Genomic DNA, 22,351 nt, shown 5'->3' on the forward strand with positions numbered 1-22,351 from the left:
TCACGGACTGTAGCCCGCCAGGCTTCTCTGTACACAGAATTCTCCAGGCAAGAATACTGGAGTGGGTAGCCATTCCCTTCTCCAGGGGATCTTCACAGCCCAGGGATCGGACCTGGGTTTCCTGCATTGAAGGCAGGTTCTTTTCCAAGGTAAACAGCAAATAGTAAAGGAATCTTACCTGGTGCTTAATTGCTGCTGAAGTTCCAAAATACTGGATCTGTTTATCAACAAATACTGTGCCTCATTCACCAGAGAAAGGGTGGCTGTTGTATGAGCAGACTGATCTAAAAAGAATGGAGTATTTAAAAGAAGGGCTGCTGGACAGGGAAACAACCTGTGTCCACTGATGGGTAAACAGATGAGGAAAATGTGGAATACATGCACAATGGAATATTATTCAGCCATTAAAAATGAAATCTTGCCATTTGCAATAACATGCAAAAACCTTGAGGGCATTATGCTAAATGAAATAAGTCAGACAGAGAAAGATAAGTTCTGTATGAGCTCACTTATAGGTGGAATCTAAAAAAAAAACAAAAAACGAGCAAACAAAACATAACAAAACAAGCTCATAGATAGAGCAGGTTGGTGGTTGCCAAAGGCAGGAGGTGGGATGGGTGATAGGGTGAAGGGGATCAAAAGGTACAAACATCCAAGCACAAAATATATAAGTCCTGGGGAGGGTGATGTATACTGTGGCAATAACACTGTATTGCCTATTTGAAAGCTGCTAAGAGAGTAAATCTTAAAAGTTGTTATCAAAAGAAAAAAAAAATGTAACTATGTATGGTGACTGATGTTACCTAGACTTGTGATGATCACTTTGCAATATATACAAATATCAGATTATTATTTCATACACCTGCAACTAATATAATGTTGTATGTCAATAATACTAAATTCAAAAATTAAAATTAAATAAATTTTAAAAGAAAAGAAGAGTTGCTTTCTTGGAATGCAAATGAATTGTGCTTCTATTGACTTGCATTTTTAAGTAACATAGATTATTTCTATAAGGGAAAAATTGGTGCCCATGGGAATAATAAAAATGTTCAAAGCATAACTCAAATGGAAAGAAAATTAGCTCCTAGAAGATTCTGTTAATAATCTAGAAAAAATAATAAAATGCTGATGTTACATTGTTCAAGCAAAAGAGACTTGGAGGCAACATTTCGAGAAGAGATGGAGCTGTGGGGAAGTAGGGGGGCTCTTCCCCAAGAAAGAAGGACCTTGATGAGGGTCTTGGGCCCAGGAAGATCTGTATCTAGTCAGGGAATCTAGTTAAGGAAAAGCTGGGTTTTGCCCTTGGCAAAGTTTGTAATATTGACTTTGTTGTTGTTCAGTCACTAAGTTGCATCCAACTCTTTGTGACCCCAAGGACTATAGCCCACCAGGCTCCTCTGTCCATGGGATTTTCCAGGAAAGAATACTAGAGTGGGTTGCCATCTCATTCTCCAAGGGACCTTCCTGGACCAGGGATCAAAGCCACGTCCACTGCATTGGCAGGTGGATTCTTCACCACTGAGCCACTAGGGAAGCCCAATATTGGCCTTAGATATATATAAATAAGACAAGTTTTAAAACTACAGAAAAGAAAAAAAAAGGAGTGGAAAAAAATATCAAAGCCATGCAGAACTGCCTCAACCTGTCATCCAGCTTTGATTGGCCACTTGTTGGGTGCGCCATTGCTGTCATTATACAAGATATTGACATGAAAGGGTTGCCTGGACCAAAACCTAGACAGCTGTTTCAGATTCAGGCCTGTGGATGCCAGAGTACCTAAGAATGGATAGTGCCAAGAGAATCACTTACAGGTTCTCTACCTCCATGGCTTCTTTGCTAGAACAGCTCATCAGAGCAGCGAGGTGCTCACAAAAGGCCCTCCTCACCCTTCACTGGGAAAGACCTCACCTTTCCTGTGGCATATTACCCCTGGGGCTAAAAATCTCCTGGGTGGAAAACAAAAGCCCCATTCACAGCCCTGGAGTCTGTGCTGAGAAAATAAAAGTCTCTCAAGTGTGGGTGAATGAGTCTCCTGTAGGTCGGATGGCTTCCAATTCTTTGCTAACCACAAAACTGCCAGAACTAATTAAGTTGTCAAGTGACAGATGATTAAAGGCATCCTGATGTTAGATCCCTGTGCCTCAGAAGAAAGGTTTGAGTGACAGCACGCTAATCAAACTCTTTCATCCCCAACTCTTTATTGACTTAAATTAGATTCTTCACAAGATAACCAATGTCCAGCACCAGCTATTCTGATTGTAGATGATAGCTGTTCATGGACACGGGAATTAATCATGGGCAGCCAGTCATCTCATTAAGAGATTCATTTTCCACTATTTTTTCTCTTTATGTTTAATAGCTATTTTTCAAATTTTATAATATACTTTTTATTGCTTTGATCAACTGTGTTGATTAAAAAAAATTACTAAAAATCATGATAAGAACTCAACCTGGAAAAAATGTCCTAACACTGAGGCTCTACGATCACAGTAAACTTTAAAAAATTTTATGCATTTCAATTCATATATCATTTTAGTTTCAGGTAAATATGATAGGGTGATCAAGGAAAGATTTTTCAAACCTAAAATATATAACACTAAGATAAAATTCTATCAAGGAAGTGGAATGGCAATCCAAGCTGAAGAAGGAAAAGGAAAGAAAGACAATTTCTGTACATTAAAAATAGTTTTTCAGGATTTCCCTACTGATCCACTGCTGGGGGTATGGGTTAGATCCCTAGTTGTGGAACTAAGATCCTGCATGCGTTGAGGTGGGGCAAAAAAGCAAACAAACCAAAAAAACCAGTTTGTTCATATACATATTTTTAATGACTACTCCTAAGAATCAAATTATTATGATAATGAGATTCCACTGGCTCATATTTAAAAGGGCAAAATACGAGTTTTCATTTTAATGACCACAAGTGTACTTTGTTTTGCGTTTCCCAGGTGGCGCTAGTAGTAAAGAACCCGCCTGCCAATGCAGCAGACTTAAAGAGACATAGGTTCGATTCCTGGATCTAGAAAATCCTCTGGAGGAGGACATGGCAACCCACTCCAATATCCTCGCCTGGAGAATCCCACAGACAGAGGAGCCTGGTGGCCTCCAGTCCATGGGGTTTCAAAAGAGTTGGACATGACTGAAGCAACTTAGCTCACAGCATGCACAAACTTCGTTTTATTGAATTCCACCTTCATCGAACCTCACAGGTACCTTGCAGGTACGATACTTTTTATAAATTGAAGGTTTGTGCAACCCTGCATCAAGCAAGTCTACTGCACCGTTTTCCCAACAGCACCAACAGCATTTGCTCACTTCATGTCTCTGTGTTGCATTTTGGTAGTTCTTGCAATGTTTCAATCTTTTTCATTATTGTATTAGTTATGGTGATCTGTGATGTTACTATGTTATATGATATATGTTCCTAGGTTATGTGATCTTTGATGTGACTATGACTTGCTGAAGGCTAAAGTATTTTTAATTAAGGTATGTACACTGATTTTTAGACTTAATGTTATTACATACTTAATAGATTATGGTAGAGTATAAACATAACTTTTATATGCACTGGAAAACCAAAAAAATTGTGACTTCCTTTTGTGGTGGTCTGAAACTGAACCCACAGTATTTCCAAGGTAAGCCTGAATATGTGCAATATGCTGGAAATCACATTCTTGGCAACTGCGTAAACTACTTTTAAAAAATTTAGGTGACAATATAAAGAGGTAGTGTAGTTTAAAAAATTTAAGTGTTCAGAGACCTAGACCCAGACCACTGGAGACCACACCACCATAAATGGCATCCTTGAAGTATAATGTTCACAAGCTGACACTCCCTGATCCTGTATCGAGCAGGCAACAGATTCACTCTGCTGCCCCCTTCACCTGCCCAGGTTCCATCTCCCATCAGGACAGTCAGAGCCGCCTGCCTGACCTCTTTGCTTCCTTCTTCTCTCTCTCCATCGCAGCCTCCACACCTCACCAAGGATGTCTTTCTGATACAAGCAGCATCATGAAACTCCCCAGTATAGAATTCGTCAATGAGTCTCCCACCCACAAGACAGTGCTTCTGACTCAGCAGCACGTTTATCTCATCTCCCCAGCTCCACCCCATCATCCCCCTACCCACATCCCACCCTCCTAAACCCTTCCCTGAGTCCATGAAATGCCAAGCCCTGCCAGTAATCTTCAGCAATCTTCTTGCCTCTCTCTGCCTGGAATATTCCTAGTGACAATGCCAGGTCATTCCTGCCCAGATTAGGAATGTAGCAACTATCCAGTCCATTGATTTAGTCATCTAGTACTTACTGAGCAACTACTATGTGCCAGGTCTGTTCTAAACACTGAAGACAAAGCACTGAACAAAGCAGAGAAAAATCCTTCCCTCACAGAGTTTATGATCTAGCAGAGGGAAGGCAGAACATAAACAGGATAACCGAGTAAAATGTTTGCCTTATAGGGTGTGAAACGTGCCACAGAGGGACCTCTCTGGTGATCCAATGATTAAGACTTCACGCTGCCAGTGCAAGGGGTGAAGGCTCAATCTCTGGTCAGGGAACTAAGATCCCACATGGTCTGTGGCACAACCAAAAGATTTAAAAAAAAAAAAAAGCCACAGAGAAAAATAAAACAGGGAATGAGCTGGGAGGTTCAAGAGGGGGCTCTAGTTCACAGGAGGGCAGTCAGGCAAGGGTCCCCTGAGAAGGCGACATTGGAACAGATACCTGAAAGCTCACTCTTCACATACAGTACTGTTACCTCAAAGTACTTTCTTCTCTAAAGTCTCATTTTATGTTCACAACAGCCTACGGCAGGAAAAACTGTCAAAACCCTTAAATCTAAGTAATTGAGGTCTGCAGAATTTCAACACCATGAGGTTCAAGGATTTGCCAAAGTCTCACAACCACTTGGCGTCAGGGCCAAGACTAGAAATCCAGATTTTCTTAGGATATAACAAGCTACCAATGTTTTTATTTAAAAAAAAAAAAAAAAACTAACCCATTTTTCTAAACATGCAGGACTGAGGCAGAGAGCTTGAGCGGAGCCTGCAAGCCCACCTCAGTCTCCTCCGGGTCAGTCTGAAGACCATGCATGGGTCCTGCTGACCTGCAGGGTCACCTCAGCACCTGTCTGCCAAAGGCCTACCACCCCCACTTCATGAGCAGATTACCCTGTCAATCCATTTTGTGGACTGATGTTCATGTCTGCAAGGGTGAGTCCAAGGTCCTGTCCCCTAAGAAGCAACCCAAAATGTAATACCTTTGCCATGTTTCTTCTTTGCATTTCTCTGAAAGTCTGAACTTTGTTTGATCAAATGATAGGGACGGCCAAAAAACTTTGACAGCCAGCTGGAAATTTTTTCTCCACAATCATATGTGTTTACCCTGGCAAAAAAGAAAAAGGAAGGATGGCGAATGTTATGTAGTATTCCTTTAAGTAACTGAAATAGCAAAATGTTATACAGTACAATATAACAGAATATAATAGAATATAATGAAGTCCCCAGCAATATAGACACCTAAAGTGACAGGTGTGCTTAGGAAGCTGCAGAGAAATTTCCAAGGCATGGGAAGGCCTGAGATTTGTGCCTTTTACAAAGTTTTCAGATCAAATTAAAAGCTTTAGAAATTTCTCTTCCAACCTCTCCTTTTACCTAAACCTAAACCTAATCTCAACCAGAAAACACGTGGAATACAAATTTTCTGATTGTGGGTCCCAATCCCATCTAATACCCTAACCAATAAACCCCCCAAAAACAAAAATTATTAACTTCACAGTTCACTAGTGATTCATACAAAAATTATCAACTTCACAGTTCACTAGTGATTCATAGGAGAAGGCAATGGCACCCCACTCCAGTACTCTTGCCTGGACAATCCCATGGACAGAGGAGCCTGGTAGGCTGCAGTCCATGGGGTCGTGAAGAGTCGGACACGACTGAGTGACTTCACTTTCACTTTTCACTTTCATGCATTGGAGAAGGAAATGGCAACCCACTCCAGTGTTCTTGCCTGGAGAATCCCAGGGATGGCAGAGCCTGGTGGGCTACCGTCTATGGGGTCGCACAGAGTCAGACACGATTGAAGCGACTTAGCAGCAGCAGCAGCAGCAGTGATTCATATACTAGTAGAAGGCTTTTAAAATGCCAACTGACTATTAATGAACACAATAAAGCAGTCAGCAGGTACATTTATGCTCAGGAAATTGTGATATGCATAGTGCTGATCAGAGTACATTTCCTTCTGCACTGTGAACAAGTCGTGAAGTGATATGTCAAACACTTATGCTACACACATCCAAACTGGACTCAAGCTGTTAGCACCTCTGGGTCACACTGGGATGACAAAGGGCTATGTACATGCTCAGGAAAGGTGGGAGGGTGATAGTGTGAGGATGGTGCTCTACACAATTGGGCATCGTGGGCCCTGGCCGTGCTGGAGGCCCATGGGGTAAGCACACTCTGCACCCTCTTGCCAGTTCTTGTGCAGATTTAAACACTCATCAAAGCACATTTCAATCAGAGCAATGAATTTTGGGTGAATATTTTGGAAAGTTACTATAGCAAATCTTCCATGGAGAGAAATACAGTCATTTCAGTGGAAGTGAAGGCGTTAGTCACTCTGTCATGTCTGATCTTTGAGACCCAATGGACTGTAGCCCACCAGGCTCCTCTGTCCATGGAATTCTCCAGGGAAGAATACTGAGTGGGTTGCCATTCCCTTCTACAGAGGATCTTCCTGACCCAGGGATCGAGTCACAACTCTTGTACTACAAAGCAGATTCTTTACTGTCTGAGTCTGCAATTATTTATCCCTGGTTTCATGTAGCTGCATCTGAGAGGACTGGCATTTTCTGGTTAATAAAGCTTTTTGGATAGTGTGAGCTCAGGCTTCTTATACTGGGAACCATGAGTGCTTGATATAATGAAAATGGACTTAGGTGCATCTTTCAAAGCACCAGAGAGAATGTCTACAAAGTGAGGTTTTGTTCTTCCCTTCCCTGAGAGTTTCACCTGCCACAGCCTCACCTGTCTGCACAGACTTTGCTTTGGCAAATCTGAACCTGCTCACTGTTCTCCTCAAGAGGTACCTCTATAGGCTCCATCCCTAATGAACAAAGGTTAGAGACAAATTTATCATCATGCAAAGAAGAACAAATATATGTTTTTAAAGTCCATTATTCTGAAATATATAAGAATTAATGAGCTGGGCAATTGGTTGAATCAAATAAGTGGCTGGGTCTTAGAAATCTGTTTATAACACAGAGATTCTCTTCATCATTGTCAGCACCATCAACAGCAGGTGCACTGAGCAGCTTTCTCATGGGAGACCCTGCACTGGGGCAGTCACATCCATAGCCCCTGCGATGCTGTGAATTCCTTTGAAAGATGTCTCTCTCTCTGGATGACTCCACATCCTGACGTCATTGCTCTCTAAGCTACCTAGATTCTCTAGAAACAGACAGGCTAGCAGGAAGGCTTGCTCTGTAAGGATGTCAGCATAGAGTGTCAATTCTCCTAGCTCCTAGGAGTCAGCATCAAACTGGATTCCTGAATCAATCATCATTAGCACTAAAAAAAAAAACAAAAAACTGTTACCATGTCAGTGGAGTTGGGAAGTGCTTCTTTTTTAAAAAGTTTTTATATACATTATACATACAAAGGAGCACATAACATATGTATATAAACTTAGAATAAAATATGCAGAAGAGACTAGAGGAAATTGATCCAAGGCCACTGAAGAGTGTAAGACTGTTGATAAAGGCTGGAACAGCTGAGGCATGCTGCCACTCTGCATGCCTTCTCATCCTTCATGAGTTATTAAAAATACAAGGAAAGTCCTGAAGCAAAGACGCCTGAGCAGAATTCATGGTGGCCCTTCTCTCTGGATACCTCCTCTGTGGCCAACCTGTGCCCTCCAGCCATACAGATTCATGTTGATGTTGGGTAGAAAGCAACACAATACTGTAGAGCAATTATCTTTCAATTAAAAATAAGTAAATTTTGAAAAATTTACACATAAATGTTCATAGCAGCATTATTCATAATAACCACAAGTGGAAACAATCTAAATATCCATCAACTGGTAAGTGGATAAAAAAAATAAGTATGTCTAATTATTCAACAGTATGATGACCCTTAAAAACATTACGCTAAGTGAAAGAAGTCAGTCACATATTGTATGATCCGAATTACATGAACCATCCAGAACAGGCAAATCCATAGAGACAAAAAGTAGATTAGTAGTGCCAGGGACTGGGGATGAGGTTGGGAATAGGAAGTGACTGCTAGTGGGTATGGGCTTTCTCATGTAGGATGATGAAAAAGTGTTCTAAAGTTTATTGTGGTGATGATTGTAAATATACAAGAATAATAATAATTGAATGGTATAGTTTAAATGAATACATTTTGTGGAATGTTATATAAATATTGATCAGGCAAGAAGAAATAAAAAGGTGGAAAATGATATGTTATGCAAACACTAACCGAAACAGAGCTGAATGGCTGGATTTGTAACAGACAAAGAAGTTCACACTTCAAACTTTGGAACAAAGAAAATTATGATACATAAAGAATAACATTGTTTAAAGAGGGAACAATTCACCAAGAAGTCAATAATACTATATGAAACAAAAACTAACAGAACTAAGGAGAAAATGGACAAATCTACAATTACAGTTGAGGATTTCAACATTCTTCTTTCAGTCATTAACAGAACTAGTAGGAAATACATAAAAAGTCAGCAGGTATATAGAAAAACAGCAATACTGATCAACAAAGTGGATATAGCTGACATCTATAGAACACTCCAACCAACAACAGAATACACATTCCTCTCAAGTATACATGGAACACTCATAGCAATAAATTACATCTTTGGTTATAAGCCAAACCTTAACAAATTTTAATGAATTTAAAATCTACAAAGTAAGCACTCTCTTTTGGAGAGGTAAAGGGAATTAAACTAAAAATCAATAACAGAATGAAAACAAGAACATCTCCAAATATATAGAAATTAACACACTTCTGTAATCTATGGAAAAGAAATGCAAAAAAGCAAAATGGCTGTCTGAGGAGGCCTTACAAATAGCAGGGAAAAGAAGAGAAGCAAAAAGCAAAGGAGAAAAGGAAAGATATTCCCATATGAATGCAGAGTTCCAAAGAATAGCAAAGAGAGATAAGAAAGTCTTCCTCAGCGATCAATGCAAAGAAATAGAGGAAAACAACAGGTTGGGAAAGACTAGAGATCTTTTCAAGAAAATTAGAGATACCAAGGGAACATTTCATGCAAAGATGGGCTCAATAAAGGACAGAAATGATATGGGCCTAACAGAAGCAGAAGATATTAAGAGGTGGCAAGAATACACAGAAGAACTGTACAAAAAAGATCTTCACGACCCAGATAATCACGATGGTGTGATCACTCACCTAGAGCCAGACATCCTGGAATGTGAAGTCAAGTGGGCCTTAGAAAGCATTACTACGAACAAAGCTAGTGGAAGTGATGGAATTCCAGTTGCGCTATTTCAAATCCTGAAAGATGATGCTGTGAAAGTGCTGCACTCGATATGCCAACAAATATGGAAAACTCAGCAGTGGCCACAGGACTGAAAAGGTCAGTTTTCATTCCAATCCCAAAGAAAGGCAATGCCAAAGAATGCTCAAACTACCGCACAATTGCACTTGTCTCACACGCTAGTAAAGTAATGCTCAAAATTCTCCAAGCCAGGCTTCAGCAATACATGAACTGTGAACTTCCAGATGTTCAAGCTGGTTTTAGAAAAGGCAGAGGAACCAGAGATCAAATTGCCAACCTCCGCTGGATCATCGAAAAAGCAAGAGAGTTCCAGAAAAACATCTATTTCTGCTTTATTGACCATGCCAAAACCTTTGACTGTGTGGATCACAATAAACTGTGGAAAATTCTGAAAGAGATGGGAATACCAGACCATCTGACCTGTCTCTTGAGAAACCTGTATGCAGGTCAGGAAGCAACGGTTAGAACTGGACATGGAACAACAGACCGGTTCCAAATCGGGAAAGGAGTATGTCAAGGCTGTATATTGTCACCCTGCTTATTTAACTTATATGCAGAGTACATCATGAGAAATGCTGGGCTGGAAGAAACACAAGCTGGGATCAATATTGATGGGAGAAATATCAATAACCTCAGATATGCAGATGACAGCACCCTTATGGCAGAAAGTGAAGAAGAACTAAAGAGCCTCTTGATGAAAGTGAAAGAGAGTGAAAAAGTTGACTTAAAGCTCAACATTCAGAAAACTAAGATCATGGCATCTGGTCCCATCACTTCATGGAAAATAGATGGGGAAACAGTGTCAGACTTTTTTGGGGGGGCTCCAAAATCACTGCTGATGGTGATTGCAGCCATGAAATTAAAAGACACTTACTCCTTGGAAGGAAGGTTATGACCAACCTAGATAGCATATTTAAAAGCAGAGACATTACTTTGCCAACAAAGGTCCGTCTAGTCAAGGCTATGGTTTTTCCAATGGTCATGTATGGATGTGAGAGTTGGACGGTGAAGAAAGCTGAGCTCCGAAGAATTGATGCTTTTGAACTGTGGTGTTGGAGAAGACTCTTGAGAGTCCCTTGGACTGCAAGGAGATCCAATCAATCCATCCTAAAAGAGATCAATCGTGGGTGTTCATTGGAAGGTCTGATGTTGAAGCTGAAACTCCAATACTTTGGCCACCTCATGCGAAGGGTTGACTCATTGGAAAAGACCCTAATGCTGGGTAGGATTGGGGGTGGGAGGAGAAGGGGACGACAGAGGATGAGATGGTTGGATGGCATCACCGACTCGATGGACATGGGTTTGGGTGGACTCCGGGAGTTGGTGATGGACAGGGAGGCCTGGCATGCTGCAATTCATGGGGTTGCAGAGTTGGACACGACTGAGCGACTGAACTGAACTGAACTGAACTATAATCTATGGGTCAAAATAAACATACAGAGAGCAAGTAAGGACATCAAAAGATGCTTAACATCATTAGCCAGTAGGGAAACCAAATTAAAATCATGATGGGATGCCATTACACACCTATTAAAATAAATAAAACAAAAACACTGACAAAAACTGACCAGATGTGGAGCAGCTAGAACTCTCATACATTACTGGTGGGAATGAAAACAATATATTCCAGAAAATGGTCTGGAAGTTTCTTTTAAAGGTTAATTACCCTTACTATATGACCCTACAATCACCTCCTAGTATTTATTCTCAGAAATGAAAACTTCTGAGCACCCAAAAACCTGTACATGAATGTTAAGAGCAGCTCTATTCATAATTGCTCAAAACTAGAAACAACTCAAATGTCGTTCAGTAGATAAAAGGAAAACATACCAGACTCTGATATGTCCATACAATGGAATACTACTCAATAATAAAAAAAGAATAAACTACTGATTCATGCAATAACTTAGATGGGACTTAAAGGCATCATGCTGAGAGAAAGAAGCCAACATCAAAAGGTCACAGATTGTGTGTTTACATTTATATAATATCCTCAAAAAAAACTAACAGTGATAATTTTTTAAAGGGTATATTAAAAAAAAAAGCCATACTGATAGAGCTTTGACCGCCGGGTGTTAAGGAGGGGGAAAAGAGAGACTGAAAAGGGATAGCATGAAGGAGTTTTCTGTGGTTTTGTTTCTTGTTTTATATCTTGATTATGGGAGTGAGTATTCAATTGTGTGCATGTGTTAAAATTCATACAGAGAACAAAAGGCCAAGAATGGTCAAGACTATTTGGAAGCATGAGGTAGAAGGACAAGCCCTATCAGTTATTGTTGTTTTTCAGTCTCTCAGTAGTGTCCGACTCTTTGTGACCCCATGGACTGCAGCACACCATGCTTCCCTGTCCTTTACCATCTCCTGTTGCTTGCTCAAACTCATGTCCATCGAGTCGGTGATGCCATCCAACCACTCATCCTCTGTCGTCCCCTTCTCCTCCTGTCTTCAATCTTACCTAGCATCAGGGTCTTTTCCAATGAATCGGCTCTTCCCATCAGGTCATCAAAGTATTGGAGCTTCAGCTTCAGCATCAGTCCTTCCAATGAATATTCAGGGCTGATTTCCTTTAGGATTGACTGGCTGGATCTCCTTGCAGTCCAAGGGACTCTCAAGAGTCTTCTCCAAAAACCACACTTCAAATGCATCAATTCCTGGGCACTCAGCCTTCTTTATGGTCCAAATCTCACATCTGTACACAACTACTGGAAAAACCATAGCTTTGACTATATGGACCTTTGCCAGCAAAGTAATGTTTCTGCCTTTTAATATGCTGTCCAGGTTGGTCATAGCTTTTCTTCCAAGTTTAATAAACCACTGGAACAGAATGGAATACCTACCATCAAGAAACACAATCACTGAATATACAGAAATGGGATATATCACAAAAGTATAGCTATAAGTTAGGAGGGAAACTGGAATATTCTGTAAATGGTAGGTGGAGTGCAGAAGAAGGAGTGAGAACACAGAGGGATTTTCATCTATATCTGTAATGTTTTTATTTCTTAAAAGGAGGAGGAGGAGAAAGAGGATGTGGCAAAGGGAGAAAGGAGGTGGGTAATAAGAGGGGAGAGGTATGGGGAGGAGGAGAAATTGAAGCAAATGTGGCCAAATGCTAAGTTTGTTAAAATTGGATGATGTAAGTATGCATTATGTTGTTCTTCACATTTGTGCTGTCCGCCACTGTAGCCACTACATGTAGTGATTTAAATTAATTAAATAAAGTTGAAAGTTTAGCTCCAGCATCCTGCTAGTCACATTACACGAACTCAGTAACCACATCGGATTGATGGCTACCAAACAGCACGATGAAGATGTTGAATATTTCCATCATCACATAAGGGTCCACTGGACAGAGCTGGTCTACATTCATATGTATTAAGACAGTTCCTAATAAAAATCCACAAAGAAGAATTAAAGCTTGCAGAACCTATGAAGAGTGAAGGAAGTAAAACTAATGTAAGTGAAAGGACAACATGTAATTTCAAAATCGACACCTCTTTACTTTTTGATTGGATGGTCAGATGTTACCTTTTCCCAGAAATACCCTCCACACACACACAAAACAAAAAACACAAGAGGAACAAAACTTCCTGTTGTCTGTTCTAGACATCTTTTCACTTCCTTCTGGAATATTTTAATATTTAGTAGAGGAAAAGCCATGGTTTTAGTTTATGAGAATAAAGCTACTCTTGACAACTACTCTGTAAAAATGAACCCCGTTTTCAGACCTTGGGCTTTGATGACCATGATCCTCCGCTGCAGGTCAATGAAGGGCTGGATCAGGCAGAGCCGGGGCTCCTGTTTCTGACTCAGGCAAATGCCGTTGTGATTCACAACCATCCAGCTTCGGTCATACAGCAGCCCTTGACTTCCTAGAGGCCACCTGGTCACCTAAAAAAAAAGCCAGTGTATTTGAAGCCAGCGCTCCTCAAAAAGGATCTTCTCATGTATTGTACAGGGGCTGCACAGATGCAGATGGACTTCAGGAATTCAGCACAGACTCTTGAAGAAATAAAGTGTGGAAGAGAAGGAAACAAAGAAGACAAGGACTTTCCTGGTGGTCTTGTGATTAAGAATCCACCTTGAAATGCAAGAGATGCAGGTACAATCCCTGGTCAAGGAACTAAGATCCCATGTGCCTCACAACGGCTAAGTGCTTGCACCTCAACTACTGAGCCCTCCCTCTGGAGCCTTCATGCCACAACTAGAATGCCTGTGAACCGCAATTACTGAGCCTGAGCACCTTCCAGGAGTAGAGAGTCCATGTGTGTGTGTGTGCTCAGTCATGTCCAACTCTTTAAGACCTCATGGACTGTAACCCGCCAGGCTCCTCTATCCATAGAATTCTCCAGGCAAGAATACTGGAGTGGGTTGACATTTCCTTCTAAAGGGGATCTTCCCAACCCAGGGATCGAACCCACGTCTCTTGTGTCTCCTGCATTGGCAGGCAGATTCTTTACCACTAGAACCACCTGGGAAGCCCATGTGCTGCAACCAAAGATGCCACATCACACATCAGAGAACTCGTGTGCCTCAACTACAACCTGACGCGGCCAAATAAATAAATATTTAAAAAGAAGAAGAAGACAATGCAAAGGAGACTATGGGATCAAGGTACCTTCCATTTACCCTCCAGATCCAGTTTCCATCCTTGCCTACTTCAACCTGCTTCTTGAGTGGGTAACATGTGAGCCTAGCAGGGACGTGGAGAGCAGGTCTCTGCCCCACCCTGTGTCCCACTTCCCTCCCCACAGGTCTCTGCTGCTCCTTCTGTGTGCCCTTCCACAGTGGTGGGTGCCTGAACAGGCATATCCTGGTAATATAGACTTGTTTCTTGCACAAATTGTGGCTCCACCAAAATGGTCACTGGGTTGATCCATTTTAAGTGTATAAAATATGTATATTCCTCAATTCTTCATATTTCTGCAAAATTAAAATATAAATTATGCCCAGTGCCCAGATCTTGCACTTAATACCATTCTCCAATAAAAACAACCAGGACTTCTTGGAGAAATGGTTTATTCTAGGGCTAGGTCAGGAAATATACAAGATGAGCCAAGAGTACCCTGTAGTGCTGGAAAAGTAAGGAAGTTCTCGAAAAGCAAAATGAGGGAGGTACATCAAAGGGATGCAGGAGTTAACTGAAAACATGTTCAATGGAAAAAAAACAGAAACATTTGAACAACAATAATAATGTAATATTGGATTGGGCTTCCCTGGTTACTCAGATGGTAAAGAATCTGCCGGCAGTGCAGGACACCAGGGTTCAATCCCTGGGTTGGGAAGGTCCCCTGGAGAAGGGAATGGCAACCCCCTCCAGTATTCTTCCCTGGAGAATTCCATGGACAGAGGAGCCTGGCGGGCTACAGTCCATGGGGTCACAAAGCCTTAGACACGACAGCGACTAACACATATACACACAGTATTGGATTATAATCTAAAATATAAAATAAATACCCATGAGTCCACACTGATATAAATAAATGATGAAATAGAAAGGTCAAATCTCTCATATAGAATAATTCCAAATTATTGATGTAAATGGCCCCCTCTCGGGCTACCCTTAGTCACTTGCCTCTAAAGGGTACAGCATGGGAGTGGGTGGAGGGGGAACTGTACAGTGAAGAAAGCTGGCAAACACTATGAGACCCAAGTTAACATCAGTAGTGATAAGCCACAATGACAATATGTACCCTGACATGATAAAATGAGAACTTTATCTCTGTGGTCCTCCTGCCGTAAAACCCCAAACCCCAGTCTAATTCTCAGAAAGACATCAGACAAAAACAAACTGATGGATATTCTAACAAATACTCGACCAGTATTCCTTAAAACAATCAAGGTTCTGAAAACAGGGAAAGTCTAAGGAACTGGTATAGCCCCCGAGGAGCCTAAGGAGACATGAGAGCTAAATGTAACGTGGTGTTCTGGATGGGATCCAGAACACAAAAAGCACATTAGGGGAAAAACAATGAAATTTCAATAGTGTGGGACCAGGTCTTTGCAGTTTTGTCCACAGGTTACACCTGCTGCTTTCAGCACTGCCTGTGCAGAAGTCCCACCCAGGGGGGCTCTTCTGGAGCCAGCTGTTTGTTAAAGAAGGGTGTGCACCACCCACTGCTTTTGAAATACTATTATGATTAAGAGACCAACATTCTTGCACAACTGTGCAAGCATCAATTTCACCCTTCTGTTTTCCTCTGAGCACTCAAGTCAACCACCCAAAGGAGTCTGAAAACTTCAATCAGGTGTAATGATGAAAGGGAAGAATATTTAATCAGGGGCACTTTGGGGTGGGTGCTCAAGGGAAGGACCTGAGTTGAAGACTGAGGCTTCAGGGGAAGGAAGTGAAGGAGAGGAGCTTCAGGTCTGGGGGGAGCAGGGTACAGATCTCAAGGAGGAAAAATGTGAAGGGAAACTGCTCCTCCAGCCAGGGGAGCCCTGGACCCAAGAAGCAGAAACGTGGTGCAGTTGGGGGTGGGGTGGGGTAGACACTTTGAGGACTGACAAACCTGGGCTTAGATCTCATCTCCGTCAGTTATCAGCTTTGGACAACTTACCACCTTCCTGAGCCTTGGCTCTGTCATGTGTTATATAAAATGGACATTATTATCATAGGATTAGGTGAAAACCAAAACAATGTATAAAATGTAAAGCAACTGAATGTAACAGATGATCCACAGATGTTAATCCCTTTACCTCTGCCCTTCGCTTGTCTTGTGTATCAGACATCCTCTCCCCATAGACACATGACTGCTTCTGCTGGCAGAGCCCTTGAGTTCAGCAATACTAGGGGCTAAGCCCGGAATCCACCACTAAGTCACTATTTCTTTCGGAGAGCATGTTTTGAATTACAAATAACTTTTTAGAAGATAATCTATTATTGGGTGGCATTTCTCCATGGACTTCTCATTTCTATATGTCTGTTTTAACAAGCAGAAGCACAAACTGTCCTCTGTTCTAGACTCTCCTGTGAAGGATGTTTGTATAGTGAACAACTATACAACCCTCTGGAGTAGAGGGAAGGTTTGCTCACAGCCCAGTATCACAAAGGTAACAGCTCCTCCCTGACTGAGGACTACACAGCTTGGCTGGCATCCTATTATGAAAGAGGTTTCCTGAGTTAGGGGCTCCCAAATATGAGCAGAGCATCCACTGGGGTCCCTCTGGATCTTCTCTTGGGACTTGGGGGCAAAGAAAAGCAACACAAACGTGAAGCTCTTGCTGCCTGCAGGCTGTGAGTAGCAGCCTTTTATCTCTGACCCAGGAATCTCGCCCCCTCCCCGGCATGCAAGATCCTAACGCTGCATCCCCCGCTTTGGAAATGCAGGGTCTTAACCTCTGGACCACCAGGGAATCCCCATGGAATCTCATGTCTCTTGTCAGCATCCAAGACACTGAGGCAGGCTTGGTTGTAAGCTTGCTAGGGGGGCAAAGTCTCAGGCCAGTCGCTGTTCCTTACACCCACTTGTTGGAACATGTCTACCATTTTCTAGCCTGTGAATTGCCACCTAAACATTGAATTTACTGGCTTCTGCCTTCCTTTTTCCTCTTTGTCTGGGGCAAGCTTTCAGCCACCATGTCTGTGTTGGCATGTGAATGGTAAGCTTTCAGCTGTTGCAGCTGGGGGTTGGGTTACGGAAGGATTTGAGCAAGTAAGTATTCACTGAGGGCAACGGGAGCCAGGTTTCTCACAGGATTTACAAGAGCAGAGGATGGCTAAATAAACCCTGTGGTGTTGGATTGGAATTGGAGGTATCAGTGTGAAATCATGGTATGAATGGATAGACAGATAAATGATAGGTAAGTAGACAGACAGATAGATAGACAGAGAGAGAGAGAGAGAGATGTGTGTGTGTTGTAAAGTGTCTGTTTTCCTCCTGAGATACTGCGCCACCTGAGGGAAGGAACCATTTCCATTTTGCTCATCACTGCAACACAGGTGCAGGCCCAGCAGGTAGCAGGTACTCAGTGTATAGTTTCTGAATGAGCAGATGGACGGAAGACTTAGCAAAATATGAAACCTTGCTGAGTCTCAGTGTCTTCGTCTGTAAAATGGGACACTGATTCCTGCTGTGTTTCTGTGCAGCATGGCTATTCTACAGGACAAGACTCATCTGAGAAAACAGAGTCCTGATACTCCTCACCTGCCTCCACTCAGGAGTGGAGAAGAACTTGCTTGTTCTTCTCCAAGAAGAATATCCAACGAGGAGAATATCCAACGAGGAGCTAGGGAGCCTGTAATCCCAGAGGCTCAGGAGGTTGGGACTTCGCCTGGGACTTGGGACACACACATATCAAAGAAAGACAGTCTCATAGGAAGTTCGAACACTGCAGGAGGGGAAAAGGCCAGCTGGCCAACCAAGGCAAGCACTTCCATCTCCCGGGTCGGGTGACTGCCAGGCCAGCTTGTTTGCAGACATTATGTAGTTCACTTCCACAGGGAGAGCTAAGCAGATGGACTCAGGAGAGCGTGGACCCAAGGAGTCAGTAGACCCGGGTTCAAATCCTTTCCCTATCATTTATTAGGGGGTCATGACCTAGGCAGAGTGCTTAACCTCAATATCCTCCAGGTTCCATATCTATACAATAGGGATGATATTACCTAGCACCTCATATTATTGTTTTGAGGATCAAATGAACCAAAGTATGTAAAATGCTTCTGCATGAAAGTTACATCCATAACTATCAACAGTAATTAGGCAGTCACACCCAGAAATAGGGTCCTCTTGGGGATTCCCGTAAGCAGAGTCATGGTCAAAAGTCAGCCCAAACCAAGAAAGGCAGAATGAGGACTTCTCTGGTGGAGCAGTCAATAAGAATCTGCTACCAACCCGGGGGATGTGGGTTTGATCCCTGGTCTGGGAAGGTCCCACATGCTGTAGAGCAACTAAGCCCCTGGGTCACAGTTACTGAGTCTGTGCTCCAGAGCCTGGGAACTGCAACCACTGAGCCTGTGTGCTGCAGGTACTAAAGTTTTTATTTTCTGCATGCTTCTCTTCACTTCCTGAACTTTTTTTCTTTGCTTTATCAAAAAATACTATAAAGTAAACACAAAAGAAGCCATCTTTTTAGCTGCCACTGAAACCCTTACCTCAAAGGCTGCACAGGACTTGATCGGGTAGAGGTAAAGGTTGGTGATGACATGTGACATCCCATCCGAGACGTCAGCAGCTTTCTCTGAAGCGGTCTGCTGGGTTCTGGGGGCCTCCAGCAGGGGCGGACACAGACCCTCTGCGTCCACAGCAGCGGGTGAGTTGTTCCAAACCCCGGAGTGTGGGGCAGCATCTTCCTGAGGTGAGGGGCTACCTCTGGCCCAGGTGGCAGGCACGGCGTTCTGAGCCTCGCTGTCTTCTGGCAGGGCTCTAGCCTCCCTGGGGGTGGCCAGCGGGAGACACTGGCCATGAGACGGGCGCAGTTGGGTTGCTATGATGAACCTGAGGAAGGCCTGGGCATCCTCAAGCGTGGACATGTATCCAAAAGAAATCCTCACAGAGCCCGTCGGCTGCCCATCTATGAGGTCCACATTGTCTCCGCAGATGTGACCAGCCTAGAAGAAAGAAACAAGTCAGCCGGAGTGAATATTCCTCACGATGGACCAGAAACCATTCTGTAAAACAATTTCTGTCGATAATAGAAGATAAAATTAAACCAGGAAAAAAGAACTGCAACACTAAGAAGAGCTGCGAGCCTCAGCCATCATTCCACAAGCATGCAGAGTGTAGCAAGCACACAGTTCCATGCGGCTCACTGTCAATGGGGATCTATGCCAATCTCAAGAGGCCATTACAAAGTTTAAAAGGCACAACACTGTAAATCAACTATATTTCAACATAAATAAATAAACAAATAAATAAATATGTTTTTTTCTAAGTTTAAAAGCAATTGTTCACGTAAAGCATTTACCAGAGCCATATACACAATGCTGACCCATAGCAGCATCAAAAGACAGACCGAAGTTTCAGAAGCACAGATGGCTCAGCTCCTTGATCTACCCAGGGCTGAAGCGGGAGGAGAGCTTGCTGGCCATGCCTTTTAGACTTCCTCAGAATCAAAGGGAGGCCTGTATCCTCTGCAGCTGCCTTTTGACAAAAGGGCAAGACAGAGATGCTGCCCCAAGGAACAACCAGCCCAAGCCTATAATGAAAGCCAAAGGCAGCGTTAAGTGCCCGGCCAGGAGTTAGGGAAAGAAAAGCAGGAAGTCCCCAAGCCTCTCCAAGCCCCGCTGCCTGGTATCGGTCACTGCTGCAGCAGCCTACCTCCTCAGAGCTGAACCCAAGTCAGATACCCAAAGAGATGGGTCCATGGCATTCCTCAGTTCAATATCATATCTGGAATTGCATTCATTTGTGTTCTGAGACTCCCTCTCTCTTTTTAAGCAGAACACAGTTCATGGGTGGTTGGGATCTAATATATTCATTATTTAGTGGCAGCCAAAAGAAACAATTTATAAACTATTCTGATATAAATTAGGCTTTTTGCCACTCGAACTAGTCTTATGAAGTGGCTCAAAATAAAATATACCTTGAAGTGACAAACCTCACCTCAGGGAAGTGCAGGAAGGGTGGGGACCTGGGAAATGCAGAATGCCCGCTGGAAAAGTTCCTCTCCTCACTCTGCCAGAGGATGAGGGACTTCTAGCTTGCAGATTTCACTCTGGCAAGACTAAACTAGTTAAGGACCCTCTGCATGTGTGAGCACATTTTCACACTGGCTTGTCCCCGGTAAAAGTCACATTCTGAATTTATAAAAACAAACAAAAACGTCCTCTACTGCCTTTGAATCTTTGTCCTCAAACTAAAAAAATGCCTGGCATGGAGTCACTATCTTGAAGCATTTTCTAACTTTGTTGACCCTTTTTTCTTTGCATGTTCACAGGGCGGGCTCAGAGAAATGAACCCGAAGACCAGCCCTGACCCCAGACATGGGTCCAGCCTCTGGTGAAGATGAGGTGCTAGCATTGGGTCTTGCTGGCCAGCGTTTGGGCCACAGGGTCCAGTACCAACCTGAAGATGCTTCTTCACCGTCTCATTGCTTATCCCCAGGTGCCTCTGGCAGGCCCCAGTGTTACAGAAGCAGCCGGTTCGCACATGGATGTTGTGAAGGCTGGCCATTTTATCCACCTATGGGTTTAATATGACACAGAACTAGGGTTAGGAGTGTCCAGTTTTACTCTGACTGCCTGGACTGAAAAGAGTTTCAGGTCCATATTTTTGTCTCTCTTTCCTAACAGTAAAATGAAAATATGAGCTTGGAATTTTTCTCTGAAGTGCTATGATCCATCATGGGTTTACTAAATACATTTTATAAAATATTACTGATAATTAAAGTTTTTCCAGTTGGGAAATAGATATATGCCTGCGAAAAGTGAAAAATATTACACCAAATTCCAAGTTGAGAGCTCACATTTAAAATAATCTGATTTCTTAAATGAGCAGAAAAATCTGTATAGACATTTTTCCAGAGAAGACATACAAATGCCAAAAGGTGCATGAACACATGCTCAACATCACTAGTCATTAGGGAAATGTAAGTTAAAACTAAAATAAGATATCACCTCTCAAATATCTAGTATCTAGCACGTAATATCACACCTGTTAAAGGCTATCATCAGAAAGACAACAAATAACAAGAGTTGGAGAGAACATGGAGAAAAGGGAACCCTGGTTCACTGTTGGTGGGAATGTAAACGGGCACAGCAACTATGGGAAACTGCATAGGAATCCTTCAAAAAAATTTAAAGTAGAACTAATTGCTGTATTTATCTGAAGGAAATGAAATCACTGTCTTAAAAAGAGATCTGTACCCTGATGTTTACTGCAGTATTTACAATAGATAAGACAATTTAAGTGTCCATCAAAGGACTAATGGATAAAGAAAATGTGATGTATATAAACACACAGTGAAATAATGTTCAGCTATAAAAAAAGGAAATCCTGCCATTTGTGACAAGGATGGACCTTGAGGACATTTTGCTCAGTCATAATGAAATACGCTAAGAAATAAGTCAGACAAAGACAAATACTGTATGATCACACACATGGAATCAAATAAAAATTCTGAGAACAGATCGGTGGTTGCCAGGGGCAGGGGAGGGTGGGGTGTGGTGAAGGTAATCAAACGATACAAACTTGTACTTATAAGATAAATAAGTCCTGGTGTTACAACACACAGCGTGGTGACTATAGCTAACAATAATGTATTATATACCTGAAAGTTGCGAAGAGAGTAAATCTTAAAAGTTGTCATCACAAGAAAAAAAATTTTTATAACCACATGTGGTGATAGATGTTAACTAAACTTATAGAAATCATTTCCCAATGTATACATATATAGAATTACTGCATTGTACACCTAAAACAAACACAATGTGATACATCAATTTGATCTCACTTGTAAAAAAAAGAATTTTAAGGAATTAATTTTTGAAAGAAAGACCCCACAGGTTTCAAGTGAGATTCACAAGAATAAAATCTGAGTGTGGCTGGGACGTGGGGCAGCTCCTCAGTGTCCTTAGGCAAGACAGACCAGGACCATCTGTCCGATCACAGAGCAGGCCTTAGCAGAGCTACCACTCATAGGAGCCCTGCTTCAGCTCCCAGCTGACACTGCATGTTACCGATTTGCTTTTCATAATATCCTAGACTTTGGGTTCAATCACAGAACTGCAATTCAATCCAGAAGTTCCAAGTCTTTTCCCCTTCCCCTGGAAGCTGGACAGGTGATTCTTGCTCACAAGGCTCAAAGGTGCGATGGCACAAGGGATGTTTATGCCGGTTCCTCTGTTTGTAGGTCCAGGGTTCCATTCTCACA

General features: G+C 42.3%; 1 protein-coding gene and 1 long non-coding RNA gene across 4 annotated transcripts in view; one reads left to right on the forward strand and one right to left on the reverse strand.

The window, feature by feature from the left end:
• Window positions 1-22,351, reverse strand: part of MOCOS (molybdenum cofactor sulfurase) — a 58,974-nt gene that overhangs the window by 9,666 nt on the left and 26,957 nt on the right. For both annotated transcript variants that reach the window (XM_081562398.1, XM_081562399.1), the window contains exons 7-12: window positions 20,545-20,661; window positions 18,633-19,088; window positions 13,267-13,429; window positions 7,030-7,108; window positions 5,262-5,386; window positions 179-284 (exon numbers count right to left, since the gene is read on the reverse strand). In XM_081562398.1, the coding sequence (XP_081418524.1) occupies window positions 179-284; window positions 5,262-5,386; window positions 7,030-7,108; window positions 13,267-13,429; window positions 18,633-19,088; window positions 20,545-20,661 (1,046 nt within the window). The remainder of the gene's footprint in view (window positions 1-178; window positions 285-5,261; window positions 5,387-7,029; window positions 7,109-13,266; window positions 13,430-18,632; window positions 19,089-20,544; window positions 20,662-22,351) is intronic.
• LOC145534582 (uncharacterized) lies at window positions 36-20,489 on the forward strand. 2 transcript variants are annotated; one of them, XR_014074773.1, is made up of 3 exons: window positions 36-149; window positions 2,952-3,223; window positions 20,417-20,489. It is a non-coding gene; the product is annotated as an uncharacterized LOC145534582 (long non-coding RNA). The 2 variants fall into 2 exon arrangements; XR_014074774.1 differs by lacking the exon at window positions 20,417-20,489 and adding an exon at window positions 3,432-3,499.

Source organism: Giraffa tippelskirchi, chromosome 14 (assembly GCF_054371585.1).
Source record: "Giraffa tippelskirchi isolate mGirTip1 chromosome 14, T2T-mGirTip1v1.2.pri, whole genome shotgun sequence".
NCBI lineage: Eukaryota > Metazoa > Chordata > Mammalia > Artiodactyla > Giraffidae > Giraffa > Giraffa tippelskirchi.